This window comes from Marmota marmota, unplaced genomic scaffold, assembly GCF_001458135.2.
Source record: "Marmota marmota marmota unplaced genomic scaffold, marMar, whole genome shotgun sequence".
NCBI classification, from domain to species: Eukaryota; Metazoa; Chordata; class Mammalia; order Rodentia; family Sciuridae; genus Marmota; species Marmota marmota.
In genome coordinates, this window is record NW_026000242.1 from 10242318 (window position 1) to 10260180 (window position 17863).

At 49.1% G+C, this 17863-nt stretch overlaps 1 protein-coding gene across 2 annotated transcripts in view; it reads right to left on the bottom strand.

The window, feature by feature from the left end:
- Zbtb16 (zinc finger and BTB domain containing 16) overlaps positions 1–17863 on the bottom strand; it is a 179709-nt gene that overhangs the window by 159508 nt on the left and 2338 nt on the right. For both annotated transcript variants that reach the window (XM_015489860.2, XM_015489861.2), the window contains one exon: positions 15754–17111. In XM_015489860.2, coding sequence (XP_015345346.1) covers positions 15754–17021 — 1268 coding nt within the window. In that variant the 5' untranslated portion in view covers positions 17022–17111. Of the gene's footprint in view, positions 1–15753; positions 17112–17863 lie in introns of those variants that run through there.

Below are 17863 nucleotides of genomic sequence, written 5' to 3' on the forward strand. Positions count from 1 at the left end.
GCACACATCTAGATCACCTGTCCGAGCTGAGCTTAGGTGTAGGAACTTTGTTTTCTTTTGTTTTAGGGTGAGGGGGATAGATGCCAAGCGAGACTGTCCCCCTTTCAGCTTCTCTTTAAGGAAAAAAAAAAAAACAGCAGAGAAAAACAAAACAACCAAACCCTGTCGCCCAGGGCCCACTTCGCTGTGGGCGGCCTACATGAGCTTCCTTTATCCAACCACAAAAAGACCTCGGTGGAGCCAGCGAGGGGCCGGGAACGGCGCTGCCAAGCCAGCGGCTCCCTCCGTTGAGGTTAGCAGTTACCCAGGGGCCAGCAGCGCCGGGAGGGCAAACAGCCCGCGCCCCTCGTTACACAACGCCGGCTTATCTCCCCTTGCCTCTGTCGGTTTGCAGGCATTGCGCAGTGTGACAACCACAGCCGAGACTGGCCCACGGGAGATAGCCGTCTCCGCTCACTATCAGGGCGGCAGGAGGGGAGCCCGGACGGTTAGCCTCCATCAGCCGCTCGGTTTCTATTAAAAGAGAACCAGGGGACGGGTAACAGTCCGGCAGGCAGCTTCCTAGCGCCACTTCCTTTGATCCTGCTTGCTGAAGTCCCTCTCCCCAGTGCCCTGTCCCACCCTGGGGCTACCATGGAGAGGAGGCAGGGGTCACTTCAGGTTGGTTCCTTGAATTTCGGCAGAGTGCCAGATGGAGCTGTAGGAGGGGTCTCTCCCTGATGATCACCCTCTAAACGCCTTTCAGACAGGCTCCTGAGGGCCAGAGAGGGACCGCTGGACCTGTGTCTACAGCATGAGGATCAGCGTGGAGCTCTGGTCACTGTCTCCTTCAGAGGCTCACAAGTGCCCCAGGATAAAGTCCCAAACTGAACGACAGCTGACATTTACCAACAACTGTAGTGTTCCAGGCACACTACATGTGTGAACAGCCCAGGCCCTGAAATCCACATGATCTCCCACTGGAGGGACCAGGACACCACAGTCCACGGTGCTTCATGGCCACCATCACACGGTCTGCAAACAGCATGAGGACCTGGACTCAGCCCCGCCAGGCTTCTGGCCCATGTTCCCTCCACAACTCCACACCGCCTTCCCTACACCTGGCCTGGCATCTGTGGCACCTCCACGTGCCCCAGCCCACCACCGCAGCACGAATCACCCTGAGTCCTGCCAAGGAGAGTTACTCCTCACCCTCTCCCCAGCCCTGACCAGGGCCTTCTTTCTATCCTCCTCTTCAAATCCTACTTAGCCTTTAATATTCCCCGCAAATGCTGCTATCCCCAGCATCCTTGCACCCATCACAACTGCCAGGACCCAGGATCTGAGGATTGCTAGCCAGGCAATTTTCTCCATGGCTGGAAAGTCCCATGAAGGTGGCTGCCTCATCTTGCTCATCAACCGTATTCCTGTACCTGCCCCAGAGTACAGGAACTTTATGATAAAAAGAACTTTACAATAAAAAGTCAGTCATTCCAGACTTCACCCCTAAATGTACATCTACCCTAATCACCCCATCATCTTCCACACTTTCACAAAGTGACCAACATCCATGGAAAGTATTTTAACTCCCCTGTTCCAATTAGAAGCTCCTCAAGGGCAAGTCCCATGTCTTATTAATTTTTGTATCTCAAAGCCCCTAACACAAGGCCCACTGCCCGTAAATCTTGAAGATTCCATGTGCATTCGTCTGCTCAGACTGACAGCAGAGGGGTTAATGAGGGCCCCCAAAAGCAAGCCGCCATGCCAGAACGACCCCGGCAGCCCTCAAAGATCTGCAACTGCTGTTCTAGACGCCTTCTTGGGGGAGTGAGGAGCAAACCTAGCAGTCACGCACCAGCAGGATGGTGAAGGGGGCGTTCCACAGGTTGGGACTGAGATCAGGGTTCCAGTCCTGGCTTTGCCACTAGCCTGCTATGCAATTGCATACCCTCTCCAGACCACCAGTCATTCCCCATTGAATGAGTGTTTTCAGATGAAAGACTTGAAGGGCCCTGTCAGCTTGAGCAGTCCACATTCCAGGTCACCTTGAGCACCCACACCCAGACCTGCCAAACTGGGAAGAGCCACAAGAGCCTGAGATGGCGAGAAGAGGGATGGAGAGAGGGGCATGGATGCCCCTCGGTACCAGTCCTTATCCTCCAAAAACACATAAACACTAGCTGAGAAATAAGCCAGTGCCTTTGTTAGCAAGGATGGAGAGCATGACACGAATAGGAGTCTGAAATAAATAAAAGGCGAGAGCAGATACTGATAGAGATTTGCAATAAACAGCTTCCCTCTGGTTAAACCAGAATTTTCCCCCACCCATGTACACTTTCACAGATCCACTTTGGAGCATTCAAATTAGCACAACCTGGCCTTAAATGCTGTGCAAGCCACATAGTAAGCATTTTGCTTTTATTTATGTCATCAATGGTTTCAATGGAGATGACTCATCCTTCCTCTTTAACACTCTGTTCTAATATGGTTTACTATAAATAATGCAGAGAGAGAGAGAGGCTGAGCACAGGCCCCTGCACAGCAGGTCACAGCACAGCCAGGCCCAGCAGATTGTCCTAAGGTGAATCTCTGCTCGCCTGACAGGCCAGTGATGCTCCAATGGAGAGGAAAGGCAAACATCCGCCTTCCCGGCCCCAGGGCTCGGGGCAGGTAAGGCTGTCAGGAGAAGGAACTGATAGGCACCGAGTCTGTGCCAGGTGCCAGGTCAGGATTTGAACACGGGAGCTCCCTCACCTTCTGGAGCCTTCCAAAAGGTAGAGTCAAGATTCAAACTCAGACCACTGTGCCTCCCTTACTGCTCTCTTGGGATACCAGAGTCAAAGCCCAGTCCATTCTTTCAAGCCCCAGACATTGATGGTTCAAGTTGTTTTGGTTTTTTCAAGTGCCTCCCAGGAGCCGAAACTCCCAAGACACAAAATCACAAATGCAGAAACATTACAGCTAAATAAGGGGAGGCTTCCCCAGGCCCAGGTAATCCTGGTGGCTCCTCACAGGATTCCAGCTGCAGCAGGTATAAATCACAGCCTGCGCCTTGAGCACCTCCCATGAAGGAGCAAGGTAAATGCTCACCCCAGGGCTGAGCCAACAAGCCCCATCCTTCCAGAACCTGCCTTCTGCTTATCCTTTACCAAATTCACTAGATTTGTCACTGAATTATTTTGGCCATTTCCCAAAGTCAAATCTACCCTCCCAAAAGACAAAGCAAAGGAATGTGGTGCAAGCTTTGGAAGGGATCCCAAAAGGCCGTTTCCAGAACTCCTCGGGCACAGCAGCATCCTGAGATGAAGGGACCCTTTGCAGATAAGTGGCTTCTTTACAACAGCAGCAGCACTTTGCAAATGGGGATGTTTGTGGTCACAATGTGCTTAAAGTGTTCACCTATTATTTCACTATTGATGATAGTACCCACAAGGTTCACACTGTCATCAATTTAACAGTGCCCAAACAAAAGATTTCTCTGATTCTTTTCACAGTTTCTCCCCAAGGTAAAACAGCAGGTTTGTAAGAGCCTCTCTCATCGTTCCCATGTACTCAGTACCGTCACTGCTCTGTGCACGGTACACATATTGTATCTTCATGACCATGGACAAGGTGATTGTTTTTTTAGAGAAAAGGGAATGGAGTTCAGAGAGGCTAAAAGACTTGCCCAAGACACACAGCCAGTAAATTCTAGAGCCTGGGTCTTCGTCCAGCATGCCTCCCTGGATGTCACTCCACACCGTCCCTAGAAAACAGCCTTGCTACCTCCTCTCACAAAGTCTGTTTCTTGAGTGAGGCTCCCACCCCACCCCCACCCCCACCCCCAATTCCTGGGCTGTATTTCGCTATCTTCAGCATCTCCTGGACTTTGCGCGCTGTTTCAACTTCCCGGTAATTCTGCCCCGGTGGATACCCCCTGCTCTAAATAGCACACTCCGTGGTTGGCAAACAGTGCAAGGACATCAAAACAAAGCTATCAGTTGGGTGCCTGGCTTTAGCAGCCAGTCCAAACTCTTTTGTTTGATTCTCAGACAGCTTATTGACTAGGTGATGGGGTCAGAAGTTTTCTCTTCACCTAGCCTCTTTCAGAAGAAGCGGCAAATTCAGGGCAGGTAGGAAAAATCAAAAAGAGAGAGAGAGAGAGAGAGCTCAGATTTACCATTTGAACAAGCACTTAAGACTCACTAGCCAACCGGGAGGGTTAGGACGGGTGAGGGAGAAAAAGACAAGAACCCAAGAAGCCAAGATCGCCCGCGCCGCACCCTCTGGTGTGAATGTGGGTAGAGGCGGCCCACTCAGTGCCATGTTCTCAGGGACGCTGCTGTCCACATGAAGAGCAGAAGAGTAGGTGGGCGCAGGAAGCCGATCAACCGTGTGATACACGCAGCTGGCGGATTTGACAAGATACCTGTTTTCTTCCACTCATCTCCGCCCTCATCTGAACAGGGTCCCATCTCCCACCTGGCCCCTCTTTCCTAACATGCCGCCCCTCACCCTGACCCCAACAGTTTATCTTTGCACATTGGAAAAGCTGGCACTTATCAAGTCATCTTCTCCTCATAGATTGTTCAGCAGACCACGGGGTTATCAGCAGAGCTGATACAGGAAGATAAACAGCAACCTCTTATGCAAATAGTATTAAGAATGTGGGACTGGCCACAGCACAATAGCAAGATTTTAGGAGAACATGAATCTTAACACTTTTCCTCAATTCCAGCCCTGGAAACCTGGGGGGACCTGGGGAAGATTCTCTGGGTGGGTTTTCTCCTCCTTTCCTGGTAGGGAGGGGCAGTGTTGGTCCAGCCTGCTTTGCAAAGAAGAGTAGTATCTTCATGTGGGAGGAACACAAGCCCTCACTGTGGCCAGAGCTTCACCTCCTCCCAACTGCCATTCCTTTTTTCTAAGACTTCACAACCACTGGAATGTGCTTTGTTCGGGTTAAGGAGGTGAAGGACTAACCAAGAGAGAGAAGTGTTCTCCAAGGTGGGTGCAGGGGTCAGAAGGCGGCAGGAGAAAAAAAAAATCCATAGAAAACCAGGAGTTTGGGGTTCTGAAATGCAACCATGTGACCAGGAGATGCTCTGAGGATCTGCCCTTGCAGAGACAGAGGCGGACAGCAGCCTGGGGTCCAGGTGGCATCTTTTCAAACCCTTCTCATTATTCTAAGGCCAAACTCACATCAAGAACCAAGAGGCCAGTGGCTCTAAGGGACAAAAGAATTGCACTCAGAGGGACAGAGCAAGCTGCTTCTCACACCAGGCTGCAGGCTGGGGAGGGGGAAAATGGGAGAATGACAGAATCCAGGCTGGCCAGAATGAAAGACTGAATGGAATAGGCTAATTTACACAGGAAGTAAGCACTTACCAGACCCTTCATCTCAACACACAAAACCCTCGGCCATATCTGGAAGCAATTACATCCAGTTAACATGATCTGCTTGCCACTAAAATTAACTGCAAACAGAAATATTTTTCACTTTTGCAATAGGGGGGATGCCAAAGTTTGGCCTATTCTGCACCCACCCCCAGCCCCAGCTCTAGCCCCAGCCCCAGCCCCAGCCATTGAATTTGGCTGCTGGGGAATATTTAGCAGCTACTCAGTTCAAAACAACAAAAACCACTCTTATAGCCATCAGGATACAGAAAGTAAAATAGTGGATAATTATGAATGGGGTGGGGGGGTGAGGGGTCACTGACAACCATTGTGCTGGAAATAGAGGAGAAGGGCCAGGCGCACGGGCCCTACACAGGTCTGCATCTCTTACAAGTCGGGTCTGGTTTTCCGCACTGAACTTCAAGGAAAGAAAAGTGTTTTTAGAGTCCCTCAATTTAGCAGCCGCTTCACATTGTTTTTAGGTACCATCTTTATCCCTTCTGCCAAGGGGGCGGGGGTGGGGGGATGTAGGGAGGTAGACTCACAAATGTTAGCAGATCCTTAAATTAGCAGATCATTTAGGGGACAACTGTCACGATTTAACTTTTGCATTGAGCATTTCCAATCCCTATGAGATGAACGCCTTCGAAGCAGCTTTCACCTGCTCTAATCCGGGCAAGAACAACTTTTTGTTTGAGATGTGCACAGTTTTAGGACAAGCCTAAAAGAAGATGAGAATCTGTCTCCTAGGGGTGTGTGTGTGTGTGTGTGTGTGTGCGCGCGCGCACGCGCGAGCGCGCACACACTCGCACCTGCACGCATACCAATGTCCCTTTCTCCCAAACCCCAAGTCCCACTGCCTTGACTTGCTACCTATTCCTGTCCTTTCTCCTTGCACCCAACATCGCAATCAGATAAGAACTGATTCTTATTTTTCTGTGAACTGCTGTCAATGATGCCATAAACGCCAGAGACAGATGGACGGGTTTGTTTCAAAGCTCCAAAAGGCACCATCTCTAGCCCCTTTTCCCACCGGCCCCTCTTTTCTGGGCCAGACTCTGGGGTGTGTTCCCCCAGAAGTGCAGTTCACTCCTTTGTCACCAGGGGCCTTTAAAACTGCAGCCGCAGCCACAGCAGCAGAAGTAACGCATCCATTTGCCAGACAACTCACAAACATCTTTTCTAAAAAAGAGTGAGGCAGAAGTTTCCCTCAAGAATGAGGTCAGACACTGCTGTTCTCTGCAAAAATTACTTTTAGAAACATTACTCGTGGGAGGGAAAGGGGGGGGCAACTGAAGTACCCTTTCTTTAAGGATTAGGGGCTACGACAGGAAAAGGAAAAATGTGTTAAGCTTCTTTGTGATTTTTTTAAAACTTGATTTTACATTGAGGAAAAACGAAAGAAGTTTGCACATGCCTTCAAATCTACAATCCGAGGCCATATGCGGGGCCCAACACACCAACCGACATAGCAGTACCCCACCAGGGTGAACTGATGGCACTAACTTCGTCTCACAGAGGAGGAAGCAGGGTGGTTAGGCAACATGTCCCGGTCACACAGCTTCTAAGAGATGGGTCAATCCAAACCCAGGTTCTGTTCCACACAAAGCCTCCGGCCTCTTACCACTCTGCAGCCAGCAACCATAGGAAATTCAGATGAGAGGGAGAGAGAAGCTCCCCCAGGACCCCCTCCCCAAAACAGCCCCTCTTGGCATGTGGGGTTTCTCCTTCCCCCTGGTTCCCCTCCCTCTCGCTCCCTGCTGTCACCGCACAGCCATCCGGGCATGGAAACAGTTAAGTTACCCTCAGAGCATAAATCAAAAGTTCAAGGCTGCAACATACCACAATGATTCCTTCTTTACATATGACAAGAACCAGAGAGGGGCTGAAATCCCAAGCATCCTGCGCAGGGTCTCCCCGGCCCGCACAGGTTATGCCGCCAGGGTCAGGGCCGAGGACCTTTAGCGGCAACATTCATTTCCTGAACAGGACAAGTTCTCCCGACCATAAAGCTAATAAGAACTTCCTCGCACGGCGAGCTCCGGCTGACAGGGCTACTTGTCACTGGCCACGCAGGAGGAGAGCGCTGGTTCCCATTAGTGGGTTATGATGCCAGGTGCTACTAATAAGGTACATCGGCAAGAAACAAGAGCCTGCTAAGTTGTCGCTCCAACTCTGGAAGCAATCAGGCCAGGGCTCAGGGGTTGGGTAGGGGCCTTCTTTAAAGAAATGGGTGGTGGGGAGTGGGGCTTAGTCCTATAGACCCCTGAAGCACCTAACCTGCCGAATGGCTTAAATAAATAAATTCCCAACAATCCCTCCACATTTCCCCCAGCTCCCATAAAAGACTCCCCCAAATTAACACTAATAATGTTTCCCCCCACACTCCAGGCCTGATGGATCACCCTGAGGGCCATTACACTCGGCCACATCTGCTTCTCACTATGGCAAGGAGAGCGTGCCAACAGCCCTAATGGCATTAAGATCACAACCCTCAGCTAATCCACTTAGAGAGCGACGTGGGTGAGGGTGGCAGGGGGCTCGCTGGCTCCCTTGTCAGGCTGGGGTCACAAGGGAAGCGGGAGGGAGGCAGCCTCATGTTTGATTCCCTCTGTGAGCTCCCAGTTACAAGTGATCTCTTTAATATGTTTGAGAAAGCCATCAAGAGGCAGGGGTAACCTCACTTCACAGAGGGTGTGACGGCTTGGAGCTGTCACTTCCCCAAATTCACACTGTGGCACCAGCATTCAAGCCCAAATCTATCAGAGATGATGGTGTGATGGCGTGCTCCTCTTCTTTTAGCATGCCCGGGGGGCAGGTGGTTTCTGTGCACGTCTGTGTATCTTTACTTCTTATTTCTGGGGGCCCCAAATGGACCTAAAGATGGGACAACTTGAAAACAAACATTTCAAGTGGCCCAGAATTTTTCCTCTTCATCAAACTGCCTGTGATTGAGTCTTCTGGTAATGTCCTCAGTAATACCTTACTGTTTCAGGAAGTTCTTTCTCTTGCCTAACTTGCATCTTTCCTACTGCAACACTGAATGCAATCTGTTCACACTGAAGAAAATCAGGTCTGAGGACAGAGTGCGAAGGGAATTGGGGATTCAGAATGAAGCAGGTTTTTCTGAGTCTTTAGCCAAAGTTTCCATGCTGACAATAAAGTACCGGATCCCCTCCTCGCAGCTGCAGCGATAAGCCTCACGTAGGCAAAACCCAGCCATAGTTTTTCCAGACTGAGCCAGCATAATAAGGACAGCGGGGCTTTTAAGGGGAAACAGTAGAAAGGGGAATTTCTGATTATGCTGGCACGAAATTAACAGCATGGGATTTTTATTTTTGTAAATGGGTTTCTTTTTCTCTCCCTTTTTCTGTTTCTCACGTCAGCATAAAAACCTTCTATCCCTAGAAGTTGGTCTCTGTGTTAGTAAGAGATGACACAGTACTCACTCCTAGGACCTATGTGGCCTAGGCTCCCAATGACCTGAACCCTTTGCTGCAAGCAGCATCCTCACCAAACCCAGGAGGCCAGTCCTGGTCACCCAGCTGCAAGGAGCATGGAGCCAGAACACCTGGACACCAATCTGGCACCTTCCCTTCTTTACCATGGACTCTGACCTCTCTGGCTTTGCTTGGCCCATCAGGGATGTAAAACTTACACTCCCCCTTACAGAGCAACTAGAGGGCTGAAGGAGACCCTGATTGGGAATGCACTTAGCATGGAGCCCTGTAGGTGAAGCACTGGAATCGGTGCTGCGGATCTCACTCTAAAGTGTCCCAAGGGAAGGAGCTCTAGACCACCCAGCACCACACCCAACCCCAGACCCCCCTCAGTAAGGTGGTATCTGAGGCCCTCCCTCTTCTGTCACAGTGATTTGCATGCCTGGCCACGTGCATGGACAACAGGACACTGCATGGGTGAGCTGCATTTGGACCTGACCATGGTGGAGCACTGCCCAGCTAAATTTAAACGAGGACTGGATGACTCACCAGGCCTCAGGTCAATGGGACAAAGAGTACCCTGGCCACCACAGTACAAGAGATCCACTTCCCAGGGAAGGTGCAGGTGCGTGCTGTCTCTGTCCCAAACATGCAGTGCCCGAGGCAGCAGTTTAATAGCACTGGACGGACTGGCACCCTATGCAGAAGAACAGCCTCCGGGGAAAGAATGGTCTGGAGCAACATGAACCCATCTTTTGGCCTGAACTTCTAGCACGACCCACTTCATAGCAGCAATGGGAATACAACAAACAGCCATGGAGCACACACACCACTCCATGCCCGGGACAAATATTTACTGATTGATCCTCATGACAACCCCATGAGTAGGTTCTGTCATTATCTCCATTTTACAAATGAGCAAACAGGCACAGAGAGCTTATGTAACATAACTACAGTCCCCACAGTTGGTAAGTAATGAACTCAGGATTCTGACCCAGACAATCAAAATGTACAACACCATGTTTGTATAAAACATGAATTTGGAGGTACAAGGGCAACACGTGGCAATTTTTTTTTCTTTCTATCAAAATAACTGCCAAAGAGTCAGCCCTTTCACCTAATACAGCCGAAACGGAACCTGAGAAAACCTTCAGTTATCATGGAAAATTCAAGAACTCGACAAAGGCACACCTGTATTCATTTGGCAAGGCTCTTAAGTCTTATTCTTGGGCTTTCAGTTGAACTTGTTTTAAAGTCATTAATAAAATAAAAAAAAATTAAAGTGGTTGGAAATGTGTTTCCCCTGAATTAGCAAGAAGTCAAAGAGCTCCAAATGGAATTTGATTTTAACAGTTTAGGATAATGACATTTTAAAGATTTATAATAGTTTTCCTAGAACACATAGGAGGAAAAGTGTTGCTAAACTCCAGCTCCCCCATCCCCCGCCACCCCAGCAATTAGCGGCTCCATTCAATAGTGACAGCAAATTATAAGGGGACTTCTCACTGAGATGAAAGAGTAGGCAACTTTCCTCTATTGGAGATGATATAAAAGAAATCATCTTCAAAAGTTCCAAGAGTTCAGTCTAGATTCCAGATGGCTCAGTAACCCTAAGCAGGTTAAAGTATTCAAAAACGAAGTCGAGCAGACAGAATAAAATCAAACTGACCCCCATCTTGGCTGGGCTAACCAGTCAATCCAGACACCAAAACCAAGCAGAATGCAATTAACCAAAAGGGCTTCATGCAGGTGTAAGTGGGTAGGTACATGAGAGGTTAAAAAATAAATAAATAAAGAGCTCATCCAAGCACCTAGGTTTTACAAAGGAAGAAAACAAAGCTCAGGGTGGAAGAGGAATTGACCACCATGATAAAACTGAAAAAAATGCCGAGCTGAGCCTAGAGCCCTGGCCTCCACCACAGCTGGGCACCCCACTACGGGACCTCTGCCATCTTACGAGCCTCACAACCAAAGAGCTCTCCAAAAGACCAGGTTCCAGGAGCCCAGGAAGCTACAAACTTAAGTCATTCATCACCCCCCAAAAGGATACTTCCTGGAAACATAAATGGATTAAAAAACGATTTGGGCAAATCTGTGAATGACAGAGCATCCATAAATAGCTACTAAGAGAAGCTTATATACACCTGACCTTTAGAATTGACGTCAAGGAAGATGGCTGCAAGCTCCAATGGTGGTATCTTAGGGATGGTGTTGGCAACCAAAGATTAGGTCAGATGGATCTGACCCAGAATAGCACTGTCCATGTTCTTATATGGTCTGCAGTAGAGTGTCCAGGACTGTGAACTAGGAGGCAAGCAGAGTGCCCAGCTCTCTCCATTTATAGTTGTGTGACCATGGGCAAGTCAATTGCTTGCTCCATATCTCATTTTCCCTATCTATAAATTCGAGCCCAAAACGGTCCATCATCCCTTATCCAAAACCCTTATCCATCCCTTATCCAAAACCAGATTTGTTCAGATTTTAGAAAGGCATTCTGGTGCCTCTGTGTTTAACAGCTCCAGGAGAGTCTAGGGCAGCACACTGTAATCAAACACATTAATATTTTTGCAGCAAAACATATGAATATTCAAAATAAGCAGGATAAATATAGCCTCACATCAGTTCTGATCAGGTTTTGCTACTAAATGAGTTTGCTGCAAACTTACACAAAACCTTTTAGCTTTCACAGCTTTTCAGACTTCATAATCACAGAACTGAGATTAAGGCCCTATACCCCCCTTAGGGCAGGCTGTGAGGTTAGGAGAGATAAAGTCATTAAAGGTGCTTTGCAAAGAACAAAGTGCTACCACGATAAGGGCATTATTAATATTGTTGCTGTTGCTATCATTATTTCACAGCATTGCTTGCTCCAAACAGAATTTGGGATGACATCAGAGGTTCCTGGCAGAACCATGAAAGGGAACCAAAAGTTGGGCTCAGTGATGCACACCTGTAATCCCAGCAACTCTGGAGGATGAGGCAGGTGGATTTCATGTTGGAGGCCAGCCTCAGCAACTTAGCTAGACTCTAAGCAACTTTGTGAAACATAATCTCGAAATTTAAAAATAAAAAGGAAGGGCATGTAGCTCAGTGGTAAAATGCCCGTGGGTTCAATCCCCAGTACAAAAAAAGGGGGGTGTGGGCTGGGGTCGAAGCTCAGTAGTGGAGTGCTTGCCTAGCATGTGTGAAGCACAGGGTTCCATTCTCAGCACCACATAGAAATAAATAAAAATCAAAATGGTACAACCTTTAAAGGGTGGAGGCAAGAGTTCTGAGTTATTGCTAACCTCCCAAATGTGGCCTAAACCAAGGTCAATGATGGTTGGCCCTATACATGAGTCCACCACTGAAAACATAGTACCTGGCCATCTGAAAGAGACTAAGGCTGGGGGCCAGGCAGAACTCTTGACATCTCAGGCACATGACTCGAGCACCCTTGGCCAGCCCCAAGAACCCTGTGAGAAGGGCTGACACGTGGTCCAGGGAGCTGGCTGAGCCCATTTCTGTGGTTCCTGAGCATTCCCACAAGAATTAGGCAAGGGTTCCTGCTCCGCCTGTGCAGGATGCACCCTGTTGCTCATCTGAGGGCTTGTCTCTGTAAGAGCCAGAGGCTCCCGTAAAGATCCAGACCCCATTGATTCTGAAGCATTAGATCTAGAAACCCATTAAATCCATGGTGTATGCTATGAGCCTAGGGCAACTGAGGGCCACAAATGAGGACTGTATTCTCACTTAAGTCAACTGTGCTGTTCCCTGTGATCTTAGCCCTCATGTGCATAATGCTAAGAACAAGACTGCACCTGGGCCCAGTTGTGCTGGGCCCTAGACCGTAGCCATACGAGCCCACATGCAGAACTGCTCCATTCTCACTTTCAAAGTGAGAACAAGAAAAGAAACTGAGCCTAAAGGGGGAAAGTCCTGTCTTGCAGAAAACTGATATGGCCCTTCCTCCTGCAGGCACTATCCGTTGTAATGTGGGCCCACAGGAGTAGATTCAGGGGTCCAGAGAATCTCCTTCACCTGTCTGGAGAATGGTGTAGATCCAGCAGATCTTCTGTCTGGCTTCCTTCTAGTTCCGTTAAGTCAGTAAGCCCCAAGTGGTCCTCGGTTTTTCCCATCCATCTGTGACTACACTGGACACTGCTTTTACATCTTGCCATCAACCTCAGGCTCCATGATACATAACTTTGCTAAGTTTCATTCCATCCATCTGTCCAGTCAATAGGTCCCCTCTCACTCCACACCAGCTTGGGGTCAAGCAAGGGAAAACCTATGGATGGGATTCCATAACCAATCCCACTTCCTGCCTAATTCCTAGCACTCTGCCCTTTCTCCCTCTGCAAAGTAAGCATAACTGCTGGGTACCAACACTACTGGCTTAAAATAAAATAAACCCTGGAGCCTGTCATCTTTGTTATATTTCCAGCCAATTCCACAGTTTCGTTGGCATCAAAATCACCCACTGATTTTTTTTCTTGCCTTTTTGTTTGTACTGTAGCGTTGATGACTTTTTTTTCCCATTAGAACATTTTTCATCCTGTTGATAGGTTGTGGCGAGTGGCTAAGGCAGAGAAGAGTAGGAAACAAGGAAGTAGCACATTAATCCTGGCACTCTGCAGGTGAGGGAGAGAAAACAGCCTCCCACAAAGTGTATCGATTGGGGACTTTGACTTCAAAGTCAAGTCTCCCCACCTGCATTTCTTCAGACCCCCCGACCTTTCCATCCGGTGCTGCCCCAGGTCCAGCTTCTCAGGCTGCAGGGGCTGATCTTCCATCCTCAGTCAAAAGCACCTTCTTCCTGTCAGCAGCTCTCAGCATGATGCCCAGGATTCCAGGATGGTGCCTCACCATAGCAAGTTCATGAGGAGAGGGACATCTCTGTGCCACCACACAGGTGACACAGCCCAGTACAAGGCGGCGCTGCAGATACTACACACTAGAACTGAGCCCATGAGGATGGTGCAGAGGCAAGGCCAAAATAAGATGGGGGCCAGGTGTGGTGGTGCACACCTGTACTCCCAGTGGCTCAGGAAGCTGAGGCAGAAGGATTGTGAGTTCAAAGCCAGCCTCAGCAAAAACAAGGTGCTAAGCAACTCAGTGAGACTCTGTCACTAAATAAAATACAAAAAAATAAGGCCGGGGATGTGGCTCAGTGGTTGAGTACCCCTGAGTTCAATCCCCAGTACCCAAAAATAAATAAATCAGATGGGAGACAGAGGGTCAGTTCTTCACCTTCATAGCAACTGCATGTCAGTTACAACTCTAGTGATTTCTAGGTTTTACTTCATTAATTCAGCACCAACTCTGAGGACCATCTGCATTTTAAAAAGTGAGTAAAGCAAAGTTTAGAAAATTTAAATAACTCTCACCACTAGACACAGAGGATTACACCACCCAGGCTCTTTGGAAGATAACATGGCGGAGGGTCCCTCTGAAGGGGAACCTGCAACTCGCACAGAGAGTGAGTGATGTCCTCTATGGCCCTCTTGGGTAGAAAAAAACAACCTGGACTTGATGAGAACCAGGAAAAAGTTACTTTCCACCATGCCCCATTTCTCATAGCACATAGCTGAAATAATTCACATCCGGAGATGATAGACCTATCTGGTCAAGTTTGGGGAGGGGGTTTCCTCTTTAGGAAAGTTTGAGCAAAAACAAATATGACCTCAGTCTATTTCTGAGAGGCATAAGCATCAAGAAGACAGACACACATTCGTGGCAGTTATTTTTCGCACCCACCGGAAAAATATCGGCTACTTTTAGCTCAGTGACAACTTTCCACAAGGTAAGTCTCAGAGCTGCCAATCAGGCATCATGGGAGCGTGCTGCGGCTAGGGTGATTAGATCGCTTCCAGATGCCTCCGTCCACCCCCTCACATCCCCCCACACCTAAACCAGCACACATTTATGGGGGTGAGGGAGAATGGGGGCCAAAGCAGAAAGCCCACCCAAGATCACCCAACAGCAGGCCAAAGGGAAACGTTTTCACTGACAGCTGGATGTGTGGACACCATTCATCAGGCTCAGAGACAAGAAGGCAAAATGACAGGCCTACATTTTATGACAGAAACAGGAAAAAAACCAAACCTGCTACTTATTCCCTCTGTCATTTACTCCACTTCTGAAGAGCAATTGTCAGGACCCTCCGTTCTGTAGCCTTGGTCCTCTTCCAGCCCAGACGACTCCAAAAGGCAGCAAAGTAGGAGGAGATTAAAACCTGAATTTGAATCCAGCTCTGCCTCTTACTAACTATGTGACCCTGGAAAAGGGACTTTTTTCCTGAGTCTTAGCAACTTCCTATGTAAAAAAAAAAAAATTACCTACCTCAAGGGGCTATTGTAACAAAAATGAAATTTCAGGTAAAGGAGGTGACACTGAACAAGCATGTCATGAACTCGAAGAAAGGTTATTTCACAGAGAAGCAAAGGGCAGCCAGAGGAAGCCCATAATAGATCAGAGTAGCATTTAGTTCAATGTGAGCAAGGGTGAGACCACAGGCTGCAAGACCAAGACTCTTATTCCCATCCTTTCCCCCTGAATGTGTTCACAAGAACAGAGAATGAGCAAGGGATGGGAGTATCGAGGGGACTGTTTACCAGGAAGGCCATTTAGAACCCAAGACTGTTCCTATTGCCAGATTTGGGTCATGAGAGACCCTCAGAAACCCACTTCTTCCTCTCTTTCCTTCCACTTTATCAGTTACTCGAGGGAAATAAGTATAGGCCAAGCAGCAGAAAGATGAAACAGGAACCCCAAAGCAAAAAGAGGGAAGAGTCTGGAAAAAAACCATTTTCCCTCACCACCATCTGAAATATCCGCCCCCCAGGACACTGAAGGAGGTATTCTTTGGCAAGGAAGAGAGGGGAACCAGTCCCCTGGGCTTGGGAACAGCCAGGACATGGAGGGAGGGTGTCAGGGCCAGAAGTCCAGCTGCAGGTGCAGGACAAGGGGCAGGGCCTACCTGTGCTGCTCCACAGCTTCGTTGTCAGGAAGCTCTACCCCACACACGCTGCACTGCTCCCCGAGGGGCCGGCTCTCTGACTTCATGCCCACAGCCAGCTCACCCAGCTTGCTGAACAGCTCCCTCTGGATGAAGCCCTGGGGCAGCAGGCCCCCATAGGTGCTGAAGTCCATGGAGACGGCCAGGGCAGGCTGCACGTGGAGGCCAGAGGTCACCGAAGACGGCATGCTCAACACGGCATCAGCCTTGTGGTTGGGCAACACAGAATAGATGCCCAGGTGTTTCTCTGCAGCGGGTGCTGGGGGTTCCTGTCGTCCAGGGGGGACCTGACCAGCCTCAGCGGGAGGTGGCAGCTGCTCAGCACTCTCCTCTCGCCCATAGTGCAGTTCCCTAGCACTGGTAATGACGCTGCTTCTAGTGGGTGTCCCGGGCCCCTCTTTGCCTCTTTCCTCAACTTTGTCCCCAATCCCTCCTGAGATGCTGGACTCAGCTGCCCCAGGGCTTTCCTGGCCAGGTACCTCATCCACCTGCATCATCTCTGTCTTTACTTCAGCCACCCCAGGGTGCCGCCCGCCCCCAGCCAGCATCGATTCCTCAGGCCCTGCAGGTTGCTGAAGAGTCCCCTGCAGGAGAGACTGTCCTATGGTCATCAAACTATCCACTGCAGCTTTGGTGGGACTCATAGCTGAAAGACCAAATGAGGTGGAGACCGAAGGGCTCTGGTCCACCATGGGCCCAGGGAGGCTCTGTCCAGCCACACTGGCATACCCACTCTCCTCGCTGGAATGCTTCGAGATGAAGATGTTCTTGAGGTACCGAGCCTTGCGGTCCTCTTCTTCCTCGGCCCCGCCATCAGCCATGGTGGCCTCTGTGTCATTGTCATCTGAGGCCTGGATGGTCTCCAGGATCTTCAGGCACTGCTCCTCCAGGTATTCGATCTCCAGGATCTCAGCTGCATACAACAGATCATCCAGGTCCTCTGCCTTGGCCTGCAGCGTGGCCGTGTACGCATACTCCAGAATCTGCTGGAAGGTCTTTGGGGAGAGGAAATCCAGAGTATAGTGCTGGCTGTTGCGGTGGAAGAGGATCTCAAACATCTTGCTGGTGCAAGCCAGCACTGTCCGGTGGGCATGGAACTCCTGGCTGTCCACCATGATGACCACATCGCACAAAGTCCCAGCCAGTCGCATCTGGTTGGCCTTGCATAGCAGCCCCGTGGGGTGGCTGGGGTTCTGCAGCTGGATCATGCCCATCTTTGTCAGATCCATGGTGCTCCCCTCGGTTCAGGCATGAGGCTCTCTTTCCTTCTGTGTTCTGCGTGGTGGGGCAGGATGGGCTTCCTGGGCCAATGGACAGGGCTGGAGAACAAGAGAAGAGACAAAAGAGATGAGAGAATCAACAGCTGATTTGTAAGTGTCCCTAAGAGTAAGAACTCAAACACTACAATGTGCCCCCATCCTGCCAAGCTCCCAGCAAATCTTAGAGATTTAATGGAAGGAGCTTCCTAGAAATCTACAAATCTGCCTTGAAATCTCAGAGATGATGAGAGTAAAGAGAAGGTTCTGCCACAGCATATGCCTAATTTGCTGCTCCATGACATCATTAGGTGAAATAAAATGAAAATGATAGTAAGTCCTGAGCATTCTTCAAGTCTAAGAGTAGGAATTTCCCATGCAAAGCCAACATTCATAAGGAGATGCCCAAGCAAGCACCTGTTTAAAATTAACAAAAGACTTTAATCCCTTCCTTTAGTCAACTTAAAAACTCAACTTCACTCTCAACCCCCTGTACAGCAAAGTTCACCATCAAAACAAAGTTTTTCAAACTTCATCTCACTGAAAATTCAAATCCAGGTGGGGCCAGCAGACTGCAATTGTGGCCCACAGAAATCTATGGGCAATGAGCTCTCCTCCCCAGGCCTATTCTCTCTCCATCAGTCAGGGCCTTCCTAAGCCCCTGTCTTTCCACTCTAATCAGCGGGGGCAAAGACTAACATGCCCTGACCCCTTCATTAGGAAGTAACAGGAGCATATATATGTTAACTAGGGTTATATATATATATATATATATATATATATATATATATATATATGTTATATTTATGTTAATA